Source organism: Megalops cyprinoides, chromosome 2 (assembly GCF_013368585.1).
Source record: "Megalops cyprinoides isolate fMegCyp1 chromosome 2, fMegCyp1.pri, whole genome shotgun sequence".
In the NCBI taxonomy this organism is placed as follows: Eukaryota; Metazoa; Chordata; class Actinopteri; order Elopiformes; family Megalopidae; genus Megalops; species Megalops cyprinoides.
Window position 1 is genome coordinate 65,990,250 of NC_050584.1, and position 25,633 is coordinate 66,015,882.

Sequence of the window (25,633 nt, forward strand, 5' to 3'; positions counted from 1 at the left end):
ATTTTCAGGCAAATTCGAGTGTAGCGGCAGAGAGGACAAGGTTTTTAGTCAAAATGTTGTGGCATGCGCTGGAGTTTCTAACTCCCTCTGTCTTAAGAGGGTGAAACCAATACTAATAGTTCTATCTTACTGTGTTATTTCCAATATTCAATAGTGAGGAAAATATACTCAGATTTTGATTGTCACTGTTGTTGTGCAGAGTAACACACAACTTTATTAGAACTGGAGGATCTGGATGAGATACAGTGGAAGGGGACTGGTCATATTATTCAGTTCCACAATAAAACTGTATAAGGTTGTTTATGTGTTCATGACATACGTGAAGAAAAAACTGTAGGCGGGAATATATTTTATTGCAATAGTTAACCCACTTAATTACACTTCAGTAAAATATGCCAAGTTTGATAATAATACTTTTGCATACTGCATATATATATACCGTAAAACTTCCAATAAAAGGCAAGGCGTCTTAACTTATTTAACTTTACCGGCGTTTATTGGAGGCTCGGCGATAATAAGAGACCTCACCTAAAGACCTCAGGCTTCTGCAAGTTATTGGTAGCTGAACTGACCAGGAAAATTCACCATGTTTTTTTTCTCCCCCCAAGTAGCCTACTTAACAAATATACAGCGCTCTTTGGTAGCAACTCAAACAGGAATCACTAATAAAGTAAGTTAAACATTGTCATTGCATGATGATGGGAGAGCAGAGTCTGTAAGAATAGCAGCATCACTGTGAATTTATGCTACCATGATCCGAAAACAGCTTGTTTTGTTCGTTTATGTTTAATCTAATTCGTGAACAGATGAACGCGCATAGGGCAAATTGAATTCACTACAACAACCTCATTTAGCCTAATGTGAAAAAAATATTTGTTTGTGTTATTTCATTTTTTTAGCCACAGAAAATAAATAGGACTAAGCATTTTAACAGGCTGCTCTTTCGTTTTATAGTCATGAAAAATAAATATAATTTTCCTTGGCGTTTATTTGAGGCAGGTGTTTATTTAATTGAAAGGGTCGCGCATACCAGCGGTTATAAGAGACCTGCGTTTATTCGAGACTCGGCTATTATTGGAAGTTTTACGGGAATATACATATTATACATACATATATACATACTATTGTACATTTCAGCACATGTCCAAATACCTTACAGTAACACACATTAAAAGGAAAGATTCAATTTCAGGTGGACAGACGGAACCAAAATGCAGTCTGAAGATGTCACCCTTACCACTACAGGAAGCTCCTTTCACCACATCAGGGCTAGACGAGACAGAGGACTCGATCACGTTGTGCAACTACCAAAGAGAGGGACAGGCTTCCTGGGGTTTCAGAGTGTGTGTGTGTGTGTGCGCGTGTGTGTGCGTATGTGCCCGTGCGTGCGTGCGTGTGTGCAAAGTCTTATTCACAGTAACACCAGTGAATAATGGCATCTTGGTTGTCTTAGAAGTGGTAAAACATACATATTTAGGTTTTATTTACATTATTTAGGATGTTTTCTCACAGGTTTACATGGATCATCAATACAGTACAGCCAGATCAGGAATGTGACTATTTAGGAGACAGGTGATCTACCAGGACACAGAAGTCTAGTCCAGCTGGCACAGGGACACGGAGGAGACACACCCAACCCAAAACCCAGGATAGAGGGGCTCAGTGAAGGTGGTGTGGAATGTGTGCAGGAGGGTCAGTGTGTCAGAGGAGACGCTGTAGAAGGACAGAGTGCCGGCCGGCCAGTCCAGATACACTCCTACTCTGCAGGAGGGGGAGTCAGGAGAAAGTATGGGAGTTTTGTGTTTATTGTGCTGGACAGTGTAATTCATATGGTCAATGTACAAACACCAGGACTTATCATTATGTCCAAGGTGACTGTTCTTTCCTTTCCTGCTGACTCCTTTATATACAGCTCCTATAGAAACAGGTCTCCCACTCCACTCAGCCTCCCAGTAACAGCGCCCAGACAGACCCTCTCTGCACAGCACTTGGGGCCAGTGATCAAATCTCTCTGGATGATCAGGATAAGGATGCTCCTCTCTCCCCAATGTCACCTTCCTGTTCTCCTCAGACAGAGACAGGTTTCTGTGTGCTGTGTTGGGATCCAGTGTGAGCTGGCAGGCATCTGCAGACATTTAGGGGGAAAGAGCACACACAGACAAACACACATGAACTGTACCTTATTGTGAAATATTTCTCTTGCTCATAATATAACTGTACCACAAGTAACCTGCCAAATTCATATTCATTATTCAAACAGGTACCCAGAATTCAAAAACAAGGTGGCCTGATGTGTTCACGTTAATTATTTCATTCATATGTACTTACGTTTCAGCAATCTTTGCTTGCTACTGCTTTCTCCAACACGGTCCACACTGCAGGAAAACCAGAAGAACAGACAGTGATTGAGTGACACAGCCTGTTTATGAAGTGCAGTGTGGAAACTCAGAGCCCTGTGACAATGGGAGAGCTCCACACACTGTCAGCACTTTCCTGTTCTCACAGTGACACAGTCTTTACGAAAGTGTCCATCTCACAGATAGAAATACTTTGTTGTGGTGAAAAATATTAATTGATTAAACTAGGCGACATTCGCATATGGTGGTGCTGGTCATGTGATGAAAATAATCAATCATGTTTGAAGACCATTATCAGCATGATGTAACAGCTTACCTGAGTTTTTCCAATTTACAGTTGGGGTCCTCCAGTGCAGCAGAGAGCGCTCTCAGTCCTGAGTCTCCTGGGTGATTGTAGCTCAGATCCAGCTCTCTCAGGTATGAAGGGTTTGAACGCAGAGCTGAAGCCAGAGAAACACAGCCTCTCTCTGTGACTCGACAGCCTGACATTCTGCAGAAAGAAGAAAATATCTTTACCTGTATTCTAAAAACACACCTCAATTCAGAAAGAATTTTTTTCACTGTTTTATAATGTTTGCGTTAATAATTTAAGGATTACAAGACAGAACTCAGTTGAGTTGGAGGAGACTGGTTTGGTTTTTGATTATTTTTTTTGTTGAAAAAATCGTTTTCAGGCAAGTAGCACACACAACGATATGCAATCCAGTAAAACATTTGAAAAACCTGGATATCCTACTGTTTTCAGATTTTAGCTTTTAAGTAATATTAGCTGTTATGTACATTTCCATGCATATTCATAAATACCCTGATTTAAATAGGAGCTAGAATGTGATAACACAGAAAAATGTACAGTGTTGTACTTATATAGTTTTACTTGAATCTTCACATTATAGCCCTGAAGAAAGTATTTACATCACTGACCTCAGTGTCTCCAGTTTACAGTGTGGATTCCTCAGTCCAGCAGAGAGAAGCTCCACTCCTGAATCCTGCAGCTCATTGTCACTCAGGTCCAGCTCTCTCAGACTGGAGGAGCTTGAACTGATAGCTGAGGCCAGCGCTTCACAGCATTCATTACTGAGGTTACAGCTGTTCAGCCTAGAAATGATATCACATCAGATAATTCCACCCTATCCCCCTGCCCCCACACAACCTACAGCAGCTGGGTGTGGCTCTCCTGTCAGAATCACAGCCAACTCCTCAGCTGTGACTGGATGTGTTCATGAGCATCACAGTTGTCCGGAAACTACTGATCCAATGATCTTTATACTGTCTGGATCGGCTTATAGCAGGCTCAAAGTATAATGATTAATTTTATGAATATTATAATTTTTTTTTCACAGTTTACTGAAATGACCAAGTGGAATAAAATAAGTGGAATAAAAGACAAGGCAGCTGTCAGCTGTATTCCAACAGGAAAATAACATGGACAAAGGGAATTAGGGAATAACAAACATTGACTATATGATAGAGATCATTACACCGAGAGCTCATCACCAATACCATGAGTTGCAATTGATCTTTCCTTGCCTTTCTATCACATAAATTTTTCTGTGGCTGTTTTGTTGTTATCCCTCCTACTGTGGTTGTAAGGTCAGGCTGCCTGTATCATATATTCATATTCTGCTTGGTTAGGTTTTAGGACTTCACTGTAAGGACTGCTGTACTTGCTGGATTAATTGGTGTCCATACAGTAGGTGGAACACATTAGACATGTTCTGAACCTTATCGGCCACACAAGTCAACATATCTTCATATTTTTTTTTTCTGTTTCATAATGTCTAATAGGGGCTTGATTGGATTCTATTCAGATTTTTAAAGTGAAGTTTAAAAATATCCAGTGGTGTGACTGAAAATATGAACAAAGTTAATTAAATGTTGATAATCACCAGCAGTTTCCTTACCTATTTTTAGAAAAATATATACAGTGCTCTTTGGACTGGTTACATTAAATTTAAGTGTAATCCTTGCCAGAAGTGGATATATAAAATACTAACTACAGGGATGGGAAGAAAAATGACCCTTCTCTTTGCTAAATAAACTTACGATAAAATGATCCTATATGATCCTATACGCAATTTTTTTCCTGTTAGCACTATGAATAAATATGGACTAAGCTACATTGCTAACTCCCTTGTCAACTATTTGCCTTCAAGAAGGCTGTGATCATCTGCTGCTGGTTTATTGATAGTTTTCAGCAACAGCTGAAAGAAAATCGGAGATGCAGCCTTTGTCAATTACGCTCCAAAGCTATGGAGCACACTACTTATAGATATCAGGGAAGCCAGCTCGCTAAATATTTTTAAAAACTTATCTCTTCACTTCAGCCTTTAACTAGCTATGACTTCCCTGATACGGGGCTGAAATTCTTTTTTGCACTTATGCACTGCTGTACTTCTTTTAAAATCCTGTATTTTACTTGATTTTATGCATTCTATGTACTCAATTTTTAGCTTTATTTTTATTTTATTATGCATTTTATGTATTCTAATTTCACTTTTATTTTATCTTTTTATTATTATATTTATTTCTATCTTATTTTATATTAATTATGGCATTCTATCCCTGTTTTGATGTTCATTCCATGTGAAGCACTGGGTGCATGCAATTTCTTTATTGTAAAGCACTTCAAGCTGCATTTCTTGTATGAAAGGTGCTATACAAATAAAGTTTATTATTATTATTATTATTATTATTATTATTATGCATTATAAAGCCCTTGAAAAGCTGACCTCAGTGTCTCCAGTTTACAGTGTGGATTCCCCAGTCCAGCAGAGATCAGCTCCACTCCTGAATCCTGCAGGTCATTGTCACTCAGGTCCAGCTCTCTCAGACTGGAGGAGTTTGAGCTGATAGCTGAGGCCAGCGCTTCACAGCACTGCTTACTGAGGTTACACCTGTTCAGCCTGGAAAGGAAATCATGTCAAATCAGATAATTCCACACAACCCCCCTGCCCCACACAAACTTCAGGACCCAAGAATTACCATCTGTCCCTTAGTTACAATTGATTGTGTTCAACCATCAATATTTATATTCTCTTAAGAGCTATTTTGACAGCTGTTATTTCAATTACCACACAACGCTGCTGCTCCCATACAACCTACAGGAGCTGAGTGTGGCTCTCTGCAGCCAACTCCTCCAGTGTGACTGGGTGTGTTCATGAGACTCAAAATGTGCATTTTTCTGCCATCATAATAGCACCACAGAGTTGTTTTGATTCATACCCACCACCTGATTTCTCTCAATATTTGTGAGTTGGACTTGAACTTGGACTTGACGTCAAGTGACCTGGACTTCAGTCAGACTTGCGGTTTTCGACAGATTTAATTATACATTTTTACAATCTGCTAATTGTAAAAATGAATATCTGTTAAAATAAAGTTTAAATTCTAAATTATTGAAATAAATCTTTTCTAATGCTACCTTCACCTTCACAATCAACTTGTTACTACGCGTTAGCGGCAGTGACGTCAAAAGTTTAACCAGCGAGGAACACAAATTTTTATAAAATTTCGAAAGTAATCAAAATCGCATTTTTCTATTATGCTGTCGGTGATAAAGTGTCTGCAGTGTGCACCACCTTCAACAGAAAAATGTGAGAGAGAGAGACAGAGAATGTGGAACAACTAAAAATTTTGTCCACCACCTGTTCTACATGCATCCTGAGAATTCATTCATTCATTCACTCATTCATTCATTCATTCACTCACTCATTCACTCACTCACTCATTCATTCATTTATTCATTCATTCCCCAATACCCTCATTCAACTAGATAGTAAACATGGCTAGCCTGATGGCTTACTTGCTAGCTACCATTTCAGGTTGACAGCTGATAATTTGCAATGCCATCAGCAATAAAGCTGCGCCAGGTAGCCAATCATGCTAGATAGGTCAATCACCCAGCGCAAAATGCCATTTTACCATAGCAAATTACAGTTATGATTACAGTAATGAAAGAATTTTATAGATGTATTATAACGACATCGCTGTTAAGCCACCATTAAGGTAGAAATGGACTCGGGTATGAGGGAAAGTTGTGCTAATGGTTGCTACGTGTGCTAGTACTAACTGGCTGGCCAGCGTTGTACTACAAGTGGAAATGCTTGAGCTTGTGAAAGTCCAAGCCAGTACAAGGAAGACTGAATATTAACAGATATGTCTACAATAAAACGTTATTGTTGGAATTCATCACTATTGTAAATGAATGTTACAGATTGTTTATAGCTGTAATAAGGGTGAGTAATGTGAGAAACTTAGCAAGTAAATATGCACAAAAACCAGAACCCTCCCCCAACCTAAAAAAAAAAAAAATTGTTGTTATTATTTTATTTACAGGTCTACTTGTTCATGTCGTTTCTACGCTTAACTGATGATTAATTGATTGATTTTTATTTTATTTTTTCTTTCAATATGAGTTTGCCGAAGAGGAGTAGTGAGAAGCGCCAGTTCAGTCTTGCTTTAATACAGTTTTGCTGAAATAAACACACAATTAACCATTCACACTTGTTCTTCTTCAAGTGAGCAACAGTGATATACTGCAATACCCGCCCCCTGTTGTTCAGACTCTTATATGCAACATAATAAACCGCTGCATAATATAATAATAATAATAATAATAATAATAATAATATAATAATGCATAAACATAATAAGTCGCTGCTGAGCAGAGAAATATAGTAAGTTGTTATTAGCTGCATCAATAATCAATAGGAAATAATAAATAATATTGATTAAAAAAAATCATGTGCCATTAGTGGATAGCTGTGCACCTTGTAGATGTTTTATAAAGTAATCTATATAAATATAAATATAAAATAATCTTAAAGAAATTACCAACTTATTGCAGCCGTTTTGCTTCAACCATAGAAGACTTGAGTAAAGAGACTGTAATATTTCAAAGTTTTACAGTTTTATGAAGGATTACATTATGATAATGATAACTTAGTGACTTTTGCAAGTAAATTCATATGCAGATTTGTACTTAATCATACACACAACAAAGAGATATTTAATTTGGATTCAGTGCCTCTGTCCCTCCTTTGGTAGTCTCTGATTTAACCTTTTCATCATGATAGTGAAAGCTGTGAAATTAGATTTGTTTTCAGTTCCTCACTTCTGGACTCAAACTTCAGTACTGGTGACTTGACACATTACATTACATCATTTAGCAGACCCAGAACAACTTCCAAATAAGTGCATTACTGTGCTAATAGTAGTTATCGAAAAGTACTACAAGAGGTCAGTAAGATACTGAGTTAAGTGCTAAACTAGTGTAGAGTGCTTTTGTAAAGAAAATAGGGATAGATAGGATAGATAGAGACAGATAGAGAGGAAGTTAGACTAGAGATACAGCTTGAAAAGATGTGTTTTGACTCTTGACTGGGACTTGGACTTGGACACTAAGTGACATGACTACTACACTGTCTTGCTGTCATGTTGTAATGTGCTGTAGTGTTCAGAGTGTAGTTTTCAACACTTGAACTAAAGCATATCATAACTTACAGAGCTTTGAAGATAAGACTTGTGATCCTATTGTTTTCCTTGTCGAGCAAATAATACAACAACATTTGTATGGTTTGCTACATATGTAATCAATATACTGTAGTCTAGCCCTTATTTGGAGCATCTGATAAACACTGACCTCAGTGTCTCCAGTTTACAGTGTGGATTCCCCAGTCCAGCAGAGAGCAGCTCCACTCCTGAATCCTGCAGGTCATTGTCACTCAGGTCCAGCTCTCTCAGACTGGAGGAGTTTGAGCTGATAGCTGAGGCCAGCGCTTCACAGCATTCCTTACTGAGGTTACAGCTGTTCAGCCTGGAAAGGAAATCATTGCCTGTATTCACCATTAATCTTTATATTCACATGAGAGGCTTGGAAAAGCACATGCGCCAAGCATCTAAATATAACCTGAACTGAAGCTGTTATTGTGTCCAGTTTGCAATTTAGACCAAAGTATACTGAAATTTGCAGAGCTGGTGTGACCAGCTGTTCTGACAGCTGTTATTTTAATCGTAGTGAATAGTTTATTTTCATTATCATTCCAGTTGTCAGAGCTTTGTGACTTACAGAGCTGTTCTAGAGGCCTTCACCACTGGCAGCAGCCTCAGAAGACCTTCCTCTGATCTGATGTATTTCTTCAAGTCAAACACATCCAGCTCCTCTTCTGATGTTAGCAGCACAAAGACCAGAGCTGACCACTGTGCAGGTGAGAGCTCTTCTCTTGAAAGACTTCCTGAGCTCAGGTAACTTTGGATTTCCTCGACTAGAGAATGGTCATTCAGTTCATTCAGACAGTGGAACAGGTTGACAGTCCTCTCTGGGGAGAGATTCTCTTTGATCTTCTCTTTAACATACTGGACTGTTTCTTCAATGGTCTCTGAGCTGCTTCCTGTCTGTGTCAGTAGGCCTTGTAAGAGAGTCTGATTGGAGTCCAGTGAGAGGCCAAGAAGGAAGCGGAGGAAAAGGTCCAGGTGTCCATTCTCACTCTGCAAGGCCTGATCTACTGCAATATTCTGCAGAATTGCTACAGGTGTTTCTATGAGTAAACTCATTAGTTTTGTGCAGTAGGACTCAGATTTGTCAAGGATATTTGTGCTGCTGTTTCTGTACGAGAGAAACACATACAGAGCAGCAAGATACTCCTGAACACTCAGATGCACAAAACAGTACACTTTCCCCTGATACAGCCCAAACTCCTCTTTGAAGATTTTTGTACATAGTCCAGAGAACAGAGAAGCTTCATTGATATCAATATCAAACTCTCTCAGGTCTTTTTCATAGAATATTACATTTCCCCTCTCTAGGTGGTGGAAAGCCAGCTTGCCTAGGTTCAGAATGAGTTCTTTGCTGACCTCCATCATCTTATGTTGCTCTGTCTCTTGTTCAGAATATTTTAGATTCTTGATATTCATCTGAATGAGCAGGAAGTGTGTGTACATTTGAGTCAGAGTCTTAGGGATTTCTCCACTGTCTGACTCACCCATCACTTGCTCAAGAACAGTGGCTGCAAGCCAACAGAAGACTGGTATGTGGCACATGATGTAGAGGCTCCTTGATGATTTTATGTGTGTGATAATTTTGCTGGCCAGGTTCTGATCACGGAATCTTTTGTTGAAATACTCCTCCTTCTGGGGATCATTAAAACCTCGTACCTCTGTCACCTGGTGGACACACTCAGGAGGGATCTGATTGGCTGCTGCTGGTCGGGTGGTGATCCAGAGGAGAGCAGAGGGAAGCAGATTCCCCTTAATGAGGTTTGTCAGCAGCACGTCCACTGATGCTGGCTCTGTTACATCACGCCACATTTCATTGTTCTTGAAATCTAAGGTAAGCTGACACTCACCCAATGGATCCAAGCTGTTTGACTTCTGGGAAGAAGTGGTGAATCATTTGCATCAGACTGTATTCTTTAATCTCAATCAGATTCAGCTCCCGGAAAGGTAGAGGAAATATAAAATAAACATCCTGATTGGCTTTTCCTTCTGCCCAGTCAAGAATGAACTTCTGCACAGAGACTGTTTTTCCGATGCCAGCGATCCCCTTTGTCAGCACAGTTCTTATGTTTTTATCTTGTCCAGGTAAGGGTTTGAAGATGTCATTGCATTTGATTGCAGTCTCTTGAGCAGGCGGTTTCTTGGATGCTTTCTCAATCTGTCTTACCTCATGTTCATTACTGACCCATCCACTTCCACCCTCTGTGATGTAGAGTTCTGTATAGATTTTATTGAGATCTTTTGGACTGCCTTGCTTAGCAATCCCTTCAAATACACATTCAGACCTCTTCTTCAGACTGCACTTGAGCTGCTCTTGACATTGCCTCTGGACTTCATCTGGCAAAAAAAAAACACAAAACAAAAAAATTGTGCCATTTTACTTTGACTTAAAAATGCGATAAGGATTTAATGCAAGGCACAAATAGTACTGTAACACGTTTCAGGTGAACAATCTAACACTTGAAACATGCGTTACATGTTCAAGTTGCAAGTATCCATTTATGTTTACCAGTCAAAATATTATATATTGTCTCCAATATCCTACTATTAGTTGTACTCTGTAACCTTTGATGTACGCTGTATGCCATATGGGAGCATTACCTCTATGCACACTGCTACTCTACCTGTGTGGCTTGTTGCACCTACAAACTGATACCTCCCACAAAATAATGCATCCACACACTGACAGCCCCACAGATCGACACTCCTAATACCCTTTCAACAGCTATTCTGAAAGATGGCAGTACCACTGTGACAACTGCTGATTCAGCTGATTAAGGAAAAGGGGGATTGTATACCCTTTCCATTTAATATGCAGTCCTTGGTAGTTTGCAAGGTAGAAGAGCTTCAAAGGATCAGAGGGAGAATTCACTGCCCAGACAATGAACTGCCCACTTTTCCCTTGTGCTTAATTCAGGATTCTCTTCCATTGTTTGTGTATACATACATCTGAAAGTGAATGTGGAAAAGTCTTCAGTCACAGTCTTTTTGGATATACAAGGATTTCAAAATCCCTCTCGAAGCTGCATGCCATGTAGAGGTGACCTCAATCACTGCTCTTTCAGGAGAATCCTATATAACTTTTATCAGTATATCACATGCCCTTCTTGACATGATAGAATTCATAGATTTATGTTGAACATATATGTTTACACTCCTGCTTGGCAGTGTAGCATAGTGCTAATAAGCAGGGCTCATAAACGAGAGGTTGTTGGTTGAATTCCCTACTGGGGCACTGCTGCTGTACCCTTGAGTAAGGTACTTAACCCAGACCTAAGTTTCTCTGGATAAGAGCATCTGCTAAATGACAATAATAATGTAACATACATATATAAATCCATCACCAAAGCCCCTTTGGGAGTATCTAACCATAACACAATTTACACCATGAGAGAGTCTACAATGTAGGAACATTCTGGTTTGGTTGGTTGACTAAATTCAGTGTTAGCAAGACTGGATTCTAAAATTTATATTCTGTTGAAGTTTTTGTCAGAGCTTTTCTCTTGTCAATCAACTGTACAGAACACACCATCATAACAACTACACTTAATACGAAAAAGGTTCGTATTAACATTTTAACAAGGTGATAGCATAGCAGAGAAGCATAACACAATGTTAAGACAGAATTTTAAATTAAATTTTAAATTTTAAATTGTCCTGGTACCTCTGAATTGAGCAGAGGAAACTGAGGTTCAGCTTTGTAAGTTTACATGAATTAAGGTGAAAGGAGAATAGTTTTTACTGATTATGTAAAACTGATATTGGGTTGGTAGAGTAAATTTTATGTAAGATTTGATGTACGTGATTTTTCTAATGATCTTACTGAGCTAAAAGGTAGCCTCAAGCAGTGGGCCTTGTCTAAATGACTGCGTCAAGGTACATGAATCACTTTATCATACCAAAGTCAAAAAGAGTTGAAGCATGAGCATTTAAGAGTTTATGTAAAGTAAACCGCTTCAAAATGTAGTAAACTTTTTATTATTCACAAGTATACATGATATACCCACAGCAACCATACAAAAACAGATACACATTCATGAAAGCTGACTTCACAGCACACAGATATCATTCAGTCATATTTCAGTAGTCTTTTCCACCAGAACAAAGTGACACAATGACAGAAGCTCTTACTTTTCTCCAGTGTGTCAGCAGCATCCTTGTGGTTCATGTTCCTCAGGATGTGCACTGTGACCTTCACAGCCCCCTCTCTGACACAGCTCTCCAGCATCTTGTAGACTTCATTCAGGACATTAGGATCCTCCAGCTGACTCTCAAAGCATTCTGGGTAATCCTGATTTACCTCACCCTGGAGCTTTTTCAGCTTGTCCTGCACCAGCTTGATAAGCATGTCTTCAAGCAACTAAAATAAGAAAGGAAAATGCCATGCAGTGTGTTGTAATGGTAAGGGCCAGGGCTTGTAACCGGTTTGATTCCCCATTGGGGTACTGCTGTTGTACCCTTGGGTGAGGTACTTAACTCACAATTGCCTCAGTAAATATCCAGTTGGTTAAATAGGTGCAGTTGTAACCTATGTAAGTTGCTCTAGATAAATGACAATTACATAAAATAATTATGTCATATTGTCTCATAATAATATGTCATATTATTATATTTCATTTTAATGATGGAGATAAATATAGCATAACATTAGATACCACACCTTGAAAATGGAAGACAAATTCATCTGGTGACTCTGGGCAGACTGACTGCTGGGCTTTTCTGACTCTGATCTCTCCTGCTGGACTCTGTGAGCAAAACATTTGCAGACACACCATACTGTGCACACCTCTTCATTGTAAAAGGGAACATTTACTTTTCCTCTCAGAAACTTTTCAGAAGGATTATTTAGAGCTTCATTGCAAAACAATGAAGTATAAATAGTAATTTATAATAACAGTAATAATAATAAAATTTTACTTCTTTAATAGTTCTATAAACAACTCATAGAACATTCTCGAAAGACTTTATAACTTTGCACGCTCATCATAATTTGTACTCCATGAATATGTCCAGTTTAACACAAACAAAGAGACTGACCAAATGGCATTGGTCTTTAGCACCCAGGTAATAATCCAAAATGTTTCCTTTTTTGAAATGAATTAAATGTGTGCTTTACTCATAAATACTGACAAATACTAACAAATATTTGCACACTAAAAAAATACCTCTTTCCCTGATGCAAAAATAATTGATTTTTGAATTCAGTATGAGATTCAAGTTATTTTGTAAGTCTAACATAAGATTTTGCCAGTATGAGACCACTGCAGTATTATTACAAAAGTAACAACAAACTTACATTGCCATTTTAATAGGACACCGTATGATTCTATAATCTGATAAAAGTTACAAGGATACAAGAAACAAGCAAACATAAAGCATATGCAATAACAGAAGTGCCATGAAATAGGTGCCACCAAATCACCATAGACAGATCTCACATTTTATCAATAGGAAGGCCTCCTTCTCTGAACTGCAGTGGAGACGTCATTGAACTCTTCATAGAGAGACAGCTGGGTACAGGAGAGTCTGCTCTCTGTAAAAAGTGACACACTAATCGCAATTGTAATTCACAACTTGCGAAACCACATTTTTGAGTTTGCGATTGTAACTTCCGTAACTTCAAAAAACAAATTGCAATCGTAATTCCATACTCGCAAAACTGTACCACTGGATTTGAACTTCCAGTCTGAGAGCTCAGGAGCGTAATTTTATCACGTGATTTTTGGCTGTTTTCTCTCGCCAGTCTGCGCGCCAAAAATGACAGAAGCGCGACTCACACGATTTGCAACTTTACAACTTGCTCTCACGAAACCGTTAAGCTGTGGCTGTTCTAACACAAGCATCCAGACGGTGGCAGTAAATGCGATTGATTGGCCAGGATCCTTGCAACCATCGTGCAATGCTGTTCTGCTCAATGCAAAATGAAGGGAAGAAGCTCATCAGCGTAGACTACGATCATTTGCATTAGGAATCTGTTTATAAATGTTTAATTTCTTTCTGTCTTTTTATGTATTTTTAATGCTTATGTAATTTTTGTTTTGTCTGAAACTTGGTGTGCTGCTTTTCTTGGCCAGGTCTCTCTTGTAAATGAGATTTTAATCTCAATGGGCCAAACCTGGTGAAATAAAAGGTTAAATAAATAAAAATAAAATAAAAAGGTTGGGATGAGGGGGAGGGAAAGAGGGATGAAAATGAGACATTTCAAAGTTGGAACTATGATGTAGAACAGAAAAAGTATCTAGTGTCATTAGCCCATTTATACTTAGTGTCATGAAATTATTTACTCAGTTCTCACAAAAAGAGTTTCCACTTAAGTTTGTGAAGTGAAGGTGAAGGTGGTTCAGTTTTCTTGAAAAAATGGGACAGCCAAAACAACAAAGCAAAATCTACTTTGTTTCAGATTGGCTGATTTCTCTTTAGTTGGGGGAATCAGCCAATTCCTCCTGTGTGTTTAGGCCAGTGCAATTCTGGACTGCCCATTCTAAAATTTGGAACAGTAGGCCATTTCAGTTGTGCAATTATAAATGCCCCTTTACCTTTTAGTGATCATTGAATAGCATTAGCATACACGACTCCTACTTTCAGTGGTTGCTCTGATATTGGTTCCTGATTGGTTAGGTTTCCCTGCTAACACCATATTCAGCCACTGGCGTGCCAGTTATGCTTAGTTTTGGAGATTAACTCCACCCACTCCTCTGATGTAACTGGATCATAGGGGAGCAGTCATTCAGCATGTCATCCAAATATTCAACAGGACCTTTTGACCTGCACATATAAGTAAATTACACCTTATGGGAGCTACATTGCTGCCTCCTGAGCCTTTCTATGAGCTCCCTTGGTTGTGAATCCCTACGTTACAGACACAAATGCACCTTTAGAAAGGTGAAATCATTAGATGCTGTATTTACATTTGATCAGTAGGAAAGTCTCCTTCTCTGAAATGGAGCGGTGGTTCCATTGACCGGTCACTCTCCATAGACAGACAGCTGGGTACAGGTGAGTCTGCTCTCTCCAGCTGGACTCTGTCAACAGCACAGATTAAGAGATCACCTTACTTCAGAAATGTATGGTTTTTATGTATGGATACTTTAACATATTCTGATCCTATTTACAGGTATCACTGGGTAGAAATGCTGTGGGAAGGGAATGAATAACAGGCCAGCACAAATACAAACCCTGTGACTGAAGGTTACAATGATGATATTGCAATAATCAGATATCGGCATTAAGTTATCATTTTCTTGACATAAAGTTGGTTAAGGTTATATACAGTGACAACGTGGTGCCTTTGCAGTTTATGGATGCAGAACATTTATTAAAACTAGATTTTAGCAGTAACACGTGCCCACAGACAGACATGACATTTTTCCACTGGTAGCCACATCAGAAGCTGACAGAATTGTGGGCATTGATTCCAGCAGCCACACCATTCTCTGTTCCTCTGAAAGCTGAAGATAAGCAGGGCTGGGCTTGGTTAGTGCTTGGATGCGAGACCTCCAGGGGAAACCAGATTAGAAGTGTTGTTTGTGATGTGAATCCAATGCAGGTATGTGATAAGAATGAGATCTTTTGTTTTGCCATGCTTTGCATGAGCAGTTATTAATGCACCATTAGGAATTTATCATTTGCTTCTGTACTCACGTTTGATCAGTGGGAGAAGTTCCTCCTCTGAAATTAATTGGATGATCCATTGAATCGTCACTCTTCATCGACAGACGGCTGGGTACAGGTGTGTCTGCTGTCTCCAGCTGGATCCTATTAAAAGCACAAAAACAAACCTAATGACCCCATTAACTAGACTGACAGTCTCATCCCTGACTAAGGATGAGGCCATTTTTGGAACCAGCACAACCATATTGGGGTGCCTGTAACCTGGAATAGGACTGAACCAATGGCTTCCAGTCTGGTTAATGTAGACGACATAGGAAAAAAAAACAGCTCATTTAGATGCCATTGGATAAATGCCAGTCCAATTAACTTGGCCATGATTGGACCTACAGCCTCTGTAATGGCTGCCATCCCAGCAGCAGGATTGCTGCCCCTGGACCACATTCCCTTATTCTGTCCCTCCAGCTTCACCATCTCTTCCCATCATGCCCCTCACTGTTCTACAGCTCACAGTCAGACCCTCACTGTGGGTTAAAGTGTGTCCGGTTATCCTCACCAGCTAAAAAATAAATGAAAAGGTAAATTTATGGAAATGAAATAAACATGATGTTCTTAAAAAATGTCATTTAAAAATGTAAAAAATCTTAGAGTTAGCCCAACAATATGCTGGACCCTATTAAGAGTGCACAGACAGACCTTTAATCTAAATGTGATTAGCATGAAGGAAAGGAGCTTGACATGCATGTGTAGATGTAATTCACAAACACACACACACATCCACATACACACACATACACACACACACACACACACACACACACACACACACACACACGGCTCCTCTCACCTCTTACTCTCAGGGTCCATAGGTCTGTCATGGGTCTCACACTCCCCAGAGAGACTCATTTCAAAGACTACGCCCCGTCCTCAGGTGTCTGGATTGGGAAGGACCAAGTGAATCCAGGACTGGCTTCTGACCCAGATCAGCAGATCTGTAAATGCACCACAAATGCAGACTGATATATAATCCTTATTTCATCTAAACCTAAATTCAACTTTTATTACATTAACTATGAGTATTTCAATTTTAGTATGTCATAGACATGCTGTGGGCAGGGGATTTTCTAGGAGTGAGCTACAACTGTGATTTGAATGACAAAATCATAATCATTTAGAAATGCAGTTTGGTATATGGGTATAGATATTATGATAGTAATAGGCATCACTAACACTTGAGAACCTGTCCACATGTAGCCACAGGACAGGCAAACAAAAAGTGGAATACTCACAGCAGGAAGTAATTAGAAAGGTAGAACCCATGTGAATAAAAAAGCTCCCAAAACTGGTAATGTCAAGTACCCACAAGAGTCATGATAATAATATGGATACATAACCAATAAGAAAACTTAATCAATAGATATACAGCCCCTCCTAGACAACATCTCACTTACTCACCATCTTACAGTACATACATTACAAGGAGCATAACCACATACACTATACGGATGTACAAATACGATATCCACACACACCATCTTGCAATACATACAGTAAAAAGAGCATATCCACAGATACTATACAGATGTACAGATACTATACACTTATCATATTACTGTATGTACATTAAAGAGCATAACCACAGACGCTATAGCGATACCATACCCACAATCTGCCCCTACTTCCCTCTACATTTACCCCCTCCCACACTCTGCCCCCACTCCCTCTACATTTACCCCCTCCCACACTCTGCCCCCACTCCCTCTATATTTACCCCTCCCACACTCTGCCCCCACTCCCTCTACATTTACCCCCTCCCACACTCTGCCCCCACTCCCTCTACATTTACCCCTCCCACACTCTGCCCCCACTCCCTCTACATTTACCTCCTCCCACACTCTGCCCCCACTCCCTCTACATTTACCTCCTCCCACACTCTGTCCCCACTCCCTCTACATTTACCCCCTCCCACACTCTGCCCCCACTCCCTCTACATTTACCCTCTCCCACAATCTGCCCCCACTCCCTCTATATTTACCCCTCCCACACTCTGCCCCCACTCCCTCTACATTTACCTCCTCCCACACTCTGTCCCCACTCCCTCTATATTTACCCCTCCCACACTCTGCCCCCACTCCCTCTACATTTACCCCCTCCCACACTCTGCCCCCACTCCCTCTATATTTACCCCTCCCACACTCTGCCCCCACTCCCTCTACATTTACCCCCTCCCACACTCTGTCCCCCCTCCCTCTACATTTACCCCCTCCCACACTCTGCCCCCCCCCTCTACATTTACCCCCTCCCACACTCTGCCCCCACTTCCCTCTACATTTACCCCCTCCCACACTCTACCCCCCTCTACATTTACCCCTCCCACACTCTGCCCCCCCCTCTACATTTACCTCCTCCCACACTCTGCCCCCACTCCCTCTACATTTACCTCCTCCCACACTCTGTCCCCACTCCCTCTACATTTACCCCTCCCACACTCTACCCCCACTCCCTCTACATTTACCCCCTTCCACACTCTGCCCCCACTCCCTCTACATTTACCCCTCCCACACTCTACCCCCACTCCCTCTACATTTACCCCCTTCCACACTCTGCCCCCACTCCCTCTACATTTACCCCTCCTACACTCTGCCCCCACTCCCTCTACATTTACCCCCTCCCACACTCTGCCCCCACTCCCTCTACATTTACCCCCTCCCACACTCTGCCCCCACTCCCTCTACATTTACCCCCTCCCACACTCTGCCCCCCCTCCCTCTACATCTACCCCTTCCTAGGTTGTGCTGTAAATTAATCCAAACCTGAAGAACAGAACGCCGTCTAGCCAGTTTTTAAAATGTGGCAAATCCGCTGACTGCCATCCATTCCATTACCCTCACACTCTCTGTAAAACCTGAAGCAGAGAATGCCTTCCAGCCAGTTGAAAGATGGGCGATCATTCTTGTGAATCTGCCAGCTGCTCTTGTAAAACACTTTACCTATGTTTTTAAGACTTTCATTGCTACAGCATCATGAAAAAGTAAAACCTTACCTGTTACACCATGTGTGTTTACAAACCTTTAACATCAGTAAACTATAAATATTTATTAAATTACTGTGCAAAATCAGTATTGCTATTCATTAAGTTAGAAATGATAATACATACAGAATACCTTTGAGCAAGACTGACACTTGGTGAAGGCAGACACATTCTATCAAGAAAATCATCATCATTATGCTTTCAAAAATCATATCACACAGACAATATCAAAACCCCTCATTTGCTGTTTCTCTTGAGTTTGAGTTTGAGTTTCACTCCTTATTCTCATTACTCTCTGATAATTTATGGTTGTCTGAAAAGATGAAGCCTTCTAAGTTGTTTCTGTATTTACCACACTGGATTTTCTGTATATACGATTTGCTGTGTTGTGGTGGACCCAGCAGTTTGATCAGACTCTCTTGTTTGCTCACAGAATAGTAACCTGGGTAGGTAGACAGCACTGACTCTCAATCTTCAATTAACCTCTCCTAGTCCATTTTAGAGACTGTACTCACCTGGATGCAGGTACTAAACAGCCCACATTTTGTTCTTCTGAGTCGGGATGGAGCTGATACTGATTCTGTCTGTGTCATTGTGGAGACTGGAAATTTTACTTTAAGTTTTGCTGTTTACCTTGAAGAATGGAATGTCACCTGGTCAGTTATTACTGATCATTCTTCCTGTGAGTCTGAGATTCCATTTTGTAGCATTATCTATGGTACATGTTATGTGCGGCGCACTGTGCGATTGTATGGTCTGGGCCGCCTGCGTCTTGGTTTTGTTAAACACTGTCAGTGCTTTAGCTTGATGTCTTGCTTGTATGGCGTTTCTGCCTTCCTGTCGGTCAGCATGCGTGTGTCTTTTGTCCGTTTTTTGCGTGCATGTGCTTCTGTTTTTGTTTTCAGCCCGTGTGCTCCATTGCCCCGCCTCCAGTCCAGCCTATCGTCCCTTCTGCCACACCCACCACCTGAAGCCCGTCCTGCTCACCTGTTCCCTGATAACTCATTATCAGCCTGTGTATCTTATTTGTTCTCTGCCAGTTTATCTCACTGTATTTGTCTGTTTCAGGCCTGCCTGGTTATATCTGCTTGCTCTGGCTTTTGGCTTTCTGCCTGTTTTTTGGGGACTTTGACCTTGCCTTATGGTTTTGGATTTTCAGTTTTTTTTGACTTGAACTATTTTATGACTACTTTTTTTTTTTTTTTTTTGCTTGCTATCAAATAAATACCTGGCATTCAACATTACGGTCTGCGCTTGGATCCTTCCACCTGAAAGCCCGACAAAACGCCACTTCCGCGAGTCCTTCTACTAAGTATGCACTTGCATTTAAAAAAAAAAAACAAAAATATTCTTTCAATACGCACTACTGTGTACTATAGGTGCAGAATTTTACAGCACAGCAGACCATATAGATTGCCTTGGATGAGCGCCACACATTGTAATATGAAACAATCTGACAAAGCGAGCCAACTTTGAGCAAGACGCAGAATTTGACCACAGCAGTCTTTGCACAGAAACTGCTGCTTACGGACATGGAAATTCACTCACAACCTGGCGAAAGCAGCTGGGCGCCCTGTCCCGCAGACCAAAGGTACACAGCTGCGCCCGGTGCACAGTCTCAGGCCAAGCAGCCTAAACACCACTCGTCCAACGCACACCGATATGGGACCGACAATCACTGCACTCCTTTTGGAATTGCCGGGCGGCGATCCTGCGAACGCGCACTCACTCCCGGTCCCAGCAATCCGCGTCGGGTTCTTCTTTAGCAGTAGCTTTCTGGTCCCCACCCTCTCGTTCACACACCGCAAACACCACAATGCAAAGAACGAGAGTACACCCGCCTCAACAAGGAGTGCTCCTAGACTAATACTACGAGACCGCTCTCGCCTCCAATCCCAGCGTTTGTTTAGCTAACCACTCCCTCTCGCTGCTCTCGACAAATTAGTTAAATGCAGTTGTGGAGTCCTGTGCAACTCCTCCCAAAAAAAAACCCCGGATCTTTGCTGTCAATGCACACTTCTTTGATAAGATATCAAAGTTTCTTTGATATCTTATCAAAGAAACTTTGATAAGATATAGGTTAGTTTTTACATGTTATCCATTTATACAGCTGGATATTTTACTGAGGCAATTATGGGTTAAGTACCTTGCCCAAGGGTACAGCAGCAGTGTCCCAGTAGGGAAGTGAACCAGCTTATGAGCGCTGCTCCTTACCACTATGCTACACTGCTGCCTAGACTTAAAGTGCAGACTATCAGCATAAATTTGAGGAAATTACATTTTGTACACTGTCTCCCGATTTACCCTTCGATAAACCCTTACGATAGCAGTAATGCAATGAAGGATACAGACAGAAGCAGAGAAAGTCCTGGGAATATGGAAGCCTGCGTGCTCTCTGGTTAAAAACAGGGAGCTGGAAATGAAACCAGACAAATCCACGCTCCCAGCCTTCTTTCACCTTATTGAACACTATAACAATAGCAATATCCTTTTTGACTGCATTATGTCATACATTGATGTGTTGTAATGGATTTTGTTTTGGGATGGCTTTTTTTTTTGAATTGGCTTTTCTATTTTACTTTTTTGTATCAAACCTTTTTTGTATGTTTTCCTAGGGATTGGAAATGAAAATGACTATGATGATAGCTGTATCTGCTCTAATGCATCAGATGTCAGATGTATTTTTTTTATTAATGCAGTGAAATCTTCTTACGCAGGCTGGCCCCGCGTGGATGGCCCCCAGACCCATTCCACTGCATCAGAGGCAGAACAGACAGACAGGAGAGTATTGAAGCTGCTATGAAAATCGTTATTGTTTTAAAATTATCACACAGGCAACAATTAAAAAAATAAATAAACATATATATATGGACAAAAGTGGCCACACCTGTTTTTCAGGGTTTGGGCTAGGCCCCTTATCTCCAGTGAAGAGCAATCTTAATGCTTCAGCATACCAAGACATTTTGGTCAATGCTATGCTTCCAACTTTGTGGCAACAGTTTGGGGAAGGCCCTTTTCTTTTCCAACATGACTGTGCCCCAGTGCACAAAGCAAGGACTATAAAGACATGGTTTGATGAGTTCGGTGTGGAAGAACTTGACTGGCCCGCACAGAGCCCTGACCTCAACCCCAGCACCTTTGGGATGAACTGGAACAGAGATTGTGAGCCGGGCCTTCTCGTCCAACATCAGTGCTTGACCTCATAAATGCTCTACAGAATGAATGGGCACAAATTCCCACAGAAACACTGCAAAAAAACCTTCCAAGAAGAGTGGAAGCTGTTATAGCTGCAAAAGGGGGACCAACTCCATATTGAAGTATATGTATTTGAATACAATGTCATTACAGTCCCTAGCTCCAGTTTGGGAGTCTACCTTGAGCAAGGTTCAGATTTCCCTCCCTATAGCTGGGTTGCTAAGCGACTCACCAGGGGCGGACAAACAAACCTTATTCATGGTCTTTTTCCAATTCCACACTTCAGAATCCAGGCTGAGTTCTCAGTCATGCATAGTTCAGGTTCCAGATCAGGTCCTCTGACAAAACAGGTCAGCAAAAATAAGACAAACTCCCTCCACACTTAACCTCCCAGGTCCTCCACACCAGGGTGTGGAATGGCAGAGCTTATGTTCGGAGGTTTGATGACAGAACTCCCAGATGTGCAGGTAATTTCAGGCTTCTCCTTGCTTTGGTGCTGTCTTTACATTACATTACATTACATTGTAGGCATTTGGCAGATGCTCTTATCCAGGGCGACTTACATCAGTTACAGTTTTTTTACAATGTTATCCATTTATACAGCTGGATATTTACTGAGGCAATTGTGGGTTAAGTACCTTGCTCAAGGGTACAGCAGCAGTGCCCCAGTGGGGAATCGAACTGGCAACCTTTCAGTTACAAGTCTTGCTCCTTCACCACCAGATGGCCCTTTCTATGGCGCCAACTGGTGGAGCCACGGTGTCTTCGTGCATCTCCCTTCAACGATTCCCTTCATTTCACCACGCATAACACGGCAAATATACACGACAAAGGTGATGCTGGCATTTTGCCATATTTTTATAATGGTTTGAATTATCATTAACTCTACTCACCTGTGCAGAGATGCTTACTAGTCTTTTGAAGGTAGTGCTGGTTAGTTACTATGAAAATTGAATATGTAGCTAATCATCTAAGATATGTTGACACTTGGTTTCTGATTCATGTAAAAGACGTCTTTGCCTAGTTTGCTCTTGTGTCATCACCTCTACTGCAGAGAAGTCTGTGACTCCTTCGGCCTTCTGCGTGGACTCTGTTCAGCTGCCACATGCAGATGATCTAGTTAAGGGCGGCAGTGTAATATAGTGGTAAGCAGCAGGACACTGTATAAATGGGTTACATGTAAAAAGTTGTATCCTATGTAAGCTGCTTTGGATAGGAGCTTCTGCTAAACGTCAGTAATGTAATAATGTAATAATGTAATGTAAACTTAATAGCTTTAACAGTCATGTGTTTCTACCCTCACCTGTGTCTCTCCTGTTAAATATGAAGATCTACCGACAGAATTGTCCCCCAGCTTGATCCGGAGCATAGTTATTTTTCTGGCTGTTACACACAGTTTGAAGACTGATGGGGTCACTCCTCTCAGCCACGATCCCCGTCTGTACCGGTCCACCAGTGGTGGAATGAACGTCCCTTGGGGATCAGGACAGCGGAATCTGAATCTGAATCTTCTGACGCAGACTGAAGACCCACCTCTCCAGACTGCATTTCAGTTTCACCACAATCCCCACCCCAACACCTGACACTTGTATTACTTCACGCTTACTTCATGTGTAGTACCGCTACCTATTTCCCCTCTTCTGTAGGGAAATACAAGTACCTTCTCTTACTGAATCCTACCGTGACTGTGCCCTAAAGGGTGGTGTGAAAGAGGAGGAAGACTCTACCCCTTTGTGGTCATGAGTTTATATGGAACTGATACAAATGGTGTGGAATTTTAAATAAATAAAAATGAATGGAATAAGAAAAAAAAAAAAAAATATATATATATATATATATATGTGTGTATATATACATATACCTAGGGAACCTGGTCTGTTTCTGTTACTTTGCCAGTTAAATTTTCATATTTTTCTTGTGATAACATTGTTTGGTTTAACTTCATGTTAGTGACCCTCGACAAAGAATAATTGTTTTTGTAATTTTAGTCCACTGTTGATTAGTTTTGTCTATTTTTGTCACTGTACTCCTTGTGATTTCATTTGAATAAATATATTCTTTCAAAATACCTTTCATTATTTTGTGTTACAGTAATTTCAGATGAACTGAAAATTGAGCTACATGACATAATAATGACAATAAATAGAAGCATAGGGAAATAAAGATTTACATTACATTATTGTCGTAGCAGATGCTCTTATCCATAGGTTACACCTTTGACATGATATCCACAGCTGGATATTTACTGAGGCAGTTGTGTTAAGTTGTACCTTCACCAGGGAATCAAACTAGCAACCTTTTGGTTATGAGCCCTACTCCGCTCTGCTGCCCAAAGAAATAAATGATCCATGCAGATCCTTACATTAATGTTAGAGGATTAAGACAGACCTGAGAAAAGAAAGACTCTGCACATTGCTCTAATGCTCCTTGGTTGTTGTATTTGCACACAAGTAACATGTAAGACACCGTGATCTCTGGAGATCTCCATTAGGATTCTGTTTATTTAAGAAAAGACAAGTACAATTGCTTACATGCGTCAAGACATTGACCCTGTTTGATCAAGCGTCTCCACTGTCCTGTGGGGTTCAGAAGCAGTTCAGTCGCACTGCTCTTTATTTGAATAAATGCACATATTTAAATCTCAAGCTTTACTCTTATATAAATTCTCTGTGAGCAAAATTTGCTGTTTTAAATGTGTTCTAATGTGAAAGAAAGTGAAACTTGTTTTTGCAAGATATTTTTTTACAAAAATATACCTCTTAAAAAATTGGTACAGCTGTCCCAATTATAGGCTCCACTGAACAAAGACTCTTAATCACATACAATGATTAGCCTACTTGTGTTACTAATTTATTTAAGGAACTAAAATTCATAGAAATAGCTAACACATACGCATAGTTAGAGAAAACATATTGCCAATAATCCCTACAAGCAACAGAGAGCAGCTATTGACTACATGAAGTCAAACACAGATGAGTACATTTACATTTACATTTATTTATTTAGCAGACGCTTTTATCCAAAGCAACTTACAAAAGTGCATACAGCAAGTATAGCGACAGTACGGGGACAGGATGTGTACAGTTCCACAATGAGACAGTTCTTAGCTGAGAGCAAGGTCTGCTTGAGGACACAGTGCTATTAGATTTGTACAATTACAGCCTATAGGGCAACTTAAATGAATCACTTTCAAACGGCAAACTTCAACAACTTCAAACGGCGCAATGAGCGTCAGGGTAAAGGCGGTAACAAGAAAGAATTTAAAAAGCACAGCAATTTACAACAGCACTGATGGGCAGGGGGGCAGCAATTGTGTGCTGGGTCAGTCCAGGTAGAGTCTGAAAAGGTGCGTCTTCAGGCCCCGTCTGAAGGAATGGGGTGAAGAAGCTGTCCGTAGCGAGACAGGGAGTTCGTTCCACCACTGGGGAGCGATGTAGGTGAAACGCCGATGTCTGATGTTACTGATGTAACAGCACAATAAAAGGGAATGAATTGTGAGTTCAGATGGATTAAAACTAGCCAGGACTAGCCCTCCCACTGCTACCACAACGCACTGCCCGCCCTCAAAAATGCTGCAACTCCCGGCTGGCCCGCATCAGCCGGAGTGTCTGTGTGTGTGTGTGTGTGTGTGTGCGCACACGTGTGCAAGGGCCTCTCTGCCATCCAATAATCTCATACACATCCATCTTATGGTTCCTCTCTCTCTAACCCTCTCTGACTTTCTGTGTATCCCTCTTTCTCTCCCTGTATCCCTCCCACATTTACCATCTATTTGTGTCACAGGTTGAGCTGGTTCACTAGCATAGGTGAGCTTGGGCAAGAATATGAATTCCTACAAGAACGCAGGTGTTCCTCCAGGACACAGGAGTCTATTCCAGCCGGCACAGGGACACTGAGGAGACAGGTGTTCCTCCAGGACACAGGAGTCTATTCCAGCTGGCACAGGGAC

The 25,633-nt window shown here is 40.8% G+C and overlaps 1 protein-coding gene across 1 annotated transcript; it reads right to left on the reverse strand.

The window, feature by feature from the left end:
• Positions 1 to 1,275: 1,275 nt before the first annotated feature.
• LOC118773261 (NACHT, LRR and PYD domains-containing protein 3-like) lies at positions 1,276 to 19,080 on the reverse strand. The gene is given in 13 exon segments (XM_036522119.1): positions 1,276 to 2,125; positions 2,329 to 2,375; positions 2,674 to 2,847; positions 5,087 to 5,260; positions 7,999 to 8,172; positions 8,425 to 9,714; positions 9,716 to 10,187; positions 11,982 to 12,210; positions 12,511 to 12,595; positions 14,759 to 14,872; positions 15,492 to 15,605; positions 16,306 to 16,450; positions 19,005 to 19,080. Coding segments are annotated over 12 exon segments (3,462 nt in total). The 5' UTR covers positions 16,365 to 16,450; positions 19,005 to 19,080; the 3' UTR covers positions 1,276 to 1,595.
• Between the last annotated feature and the right edge of the window lie 6,553 nt (positions 19,081 to 25,633).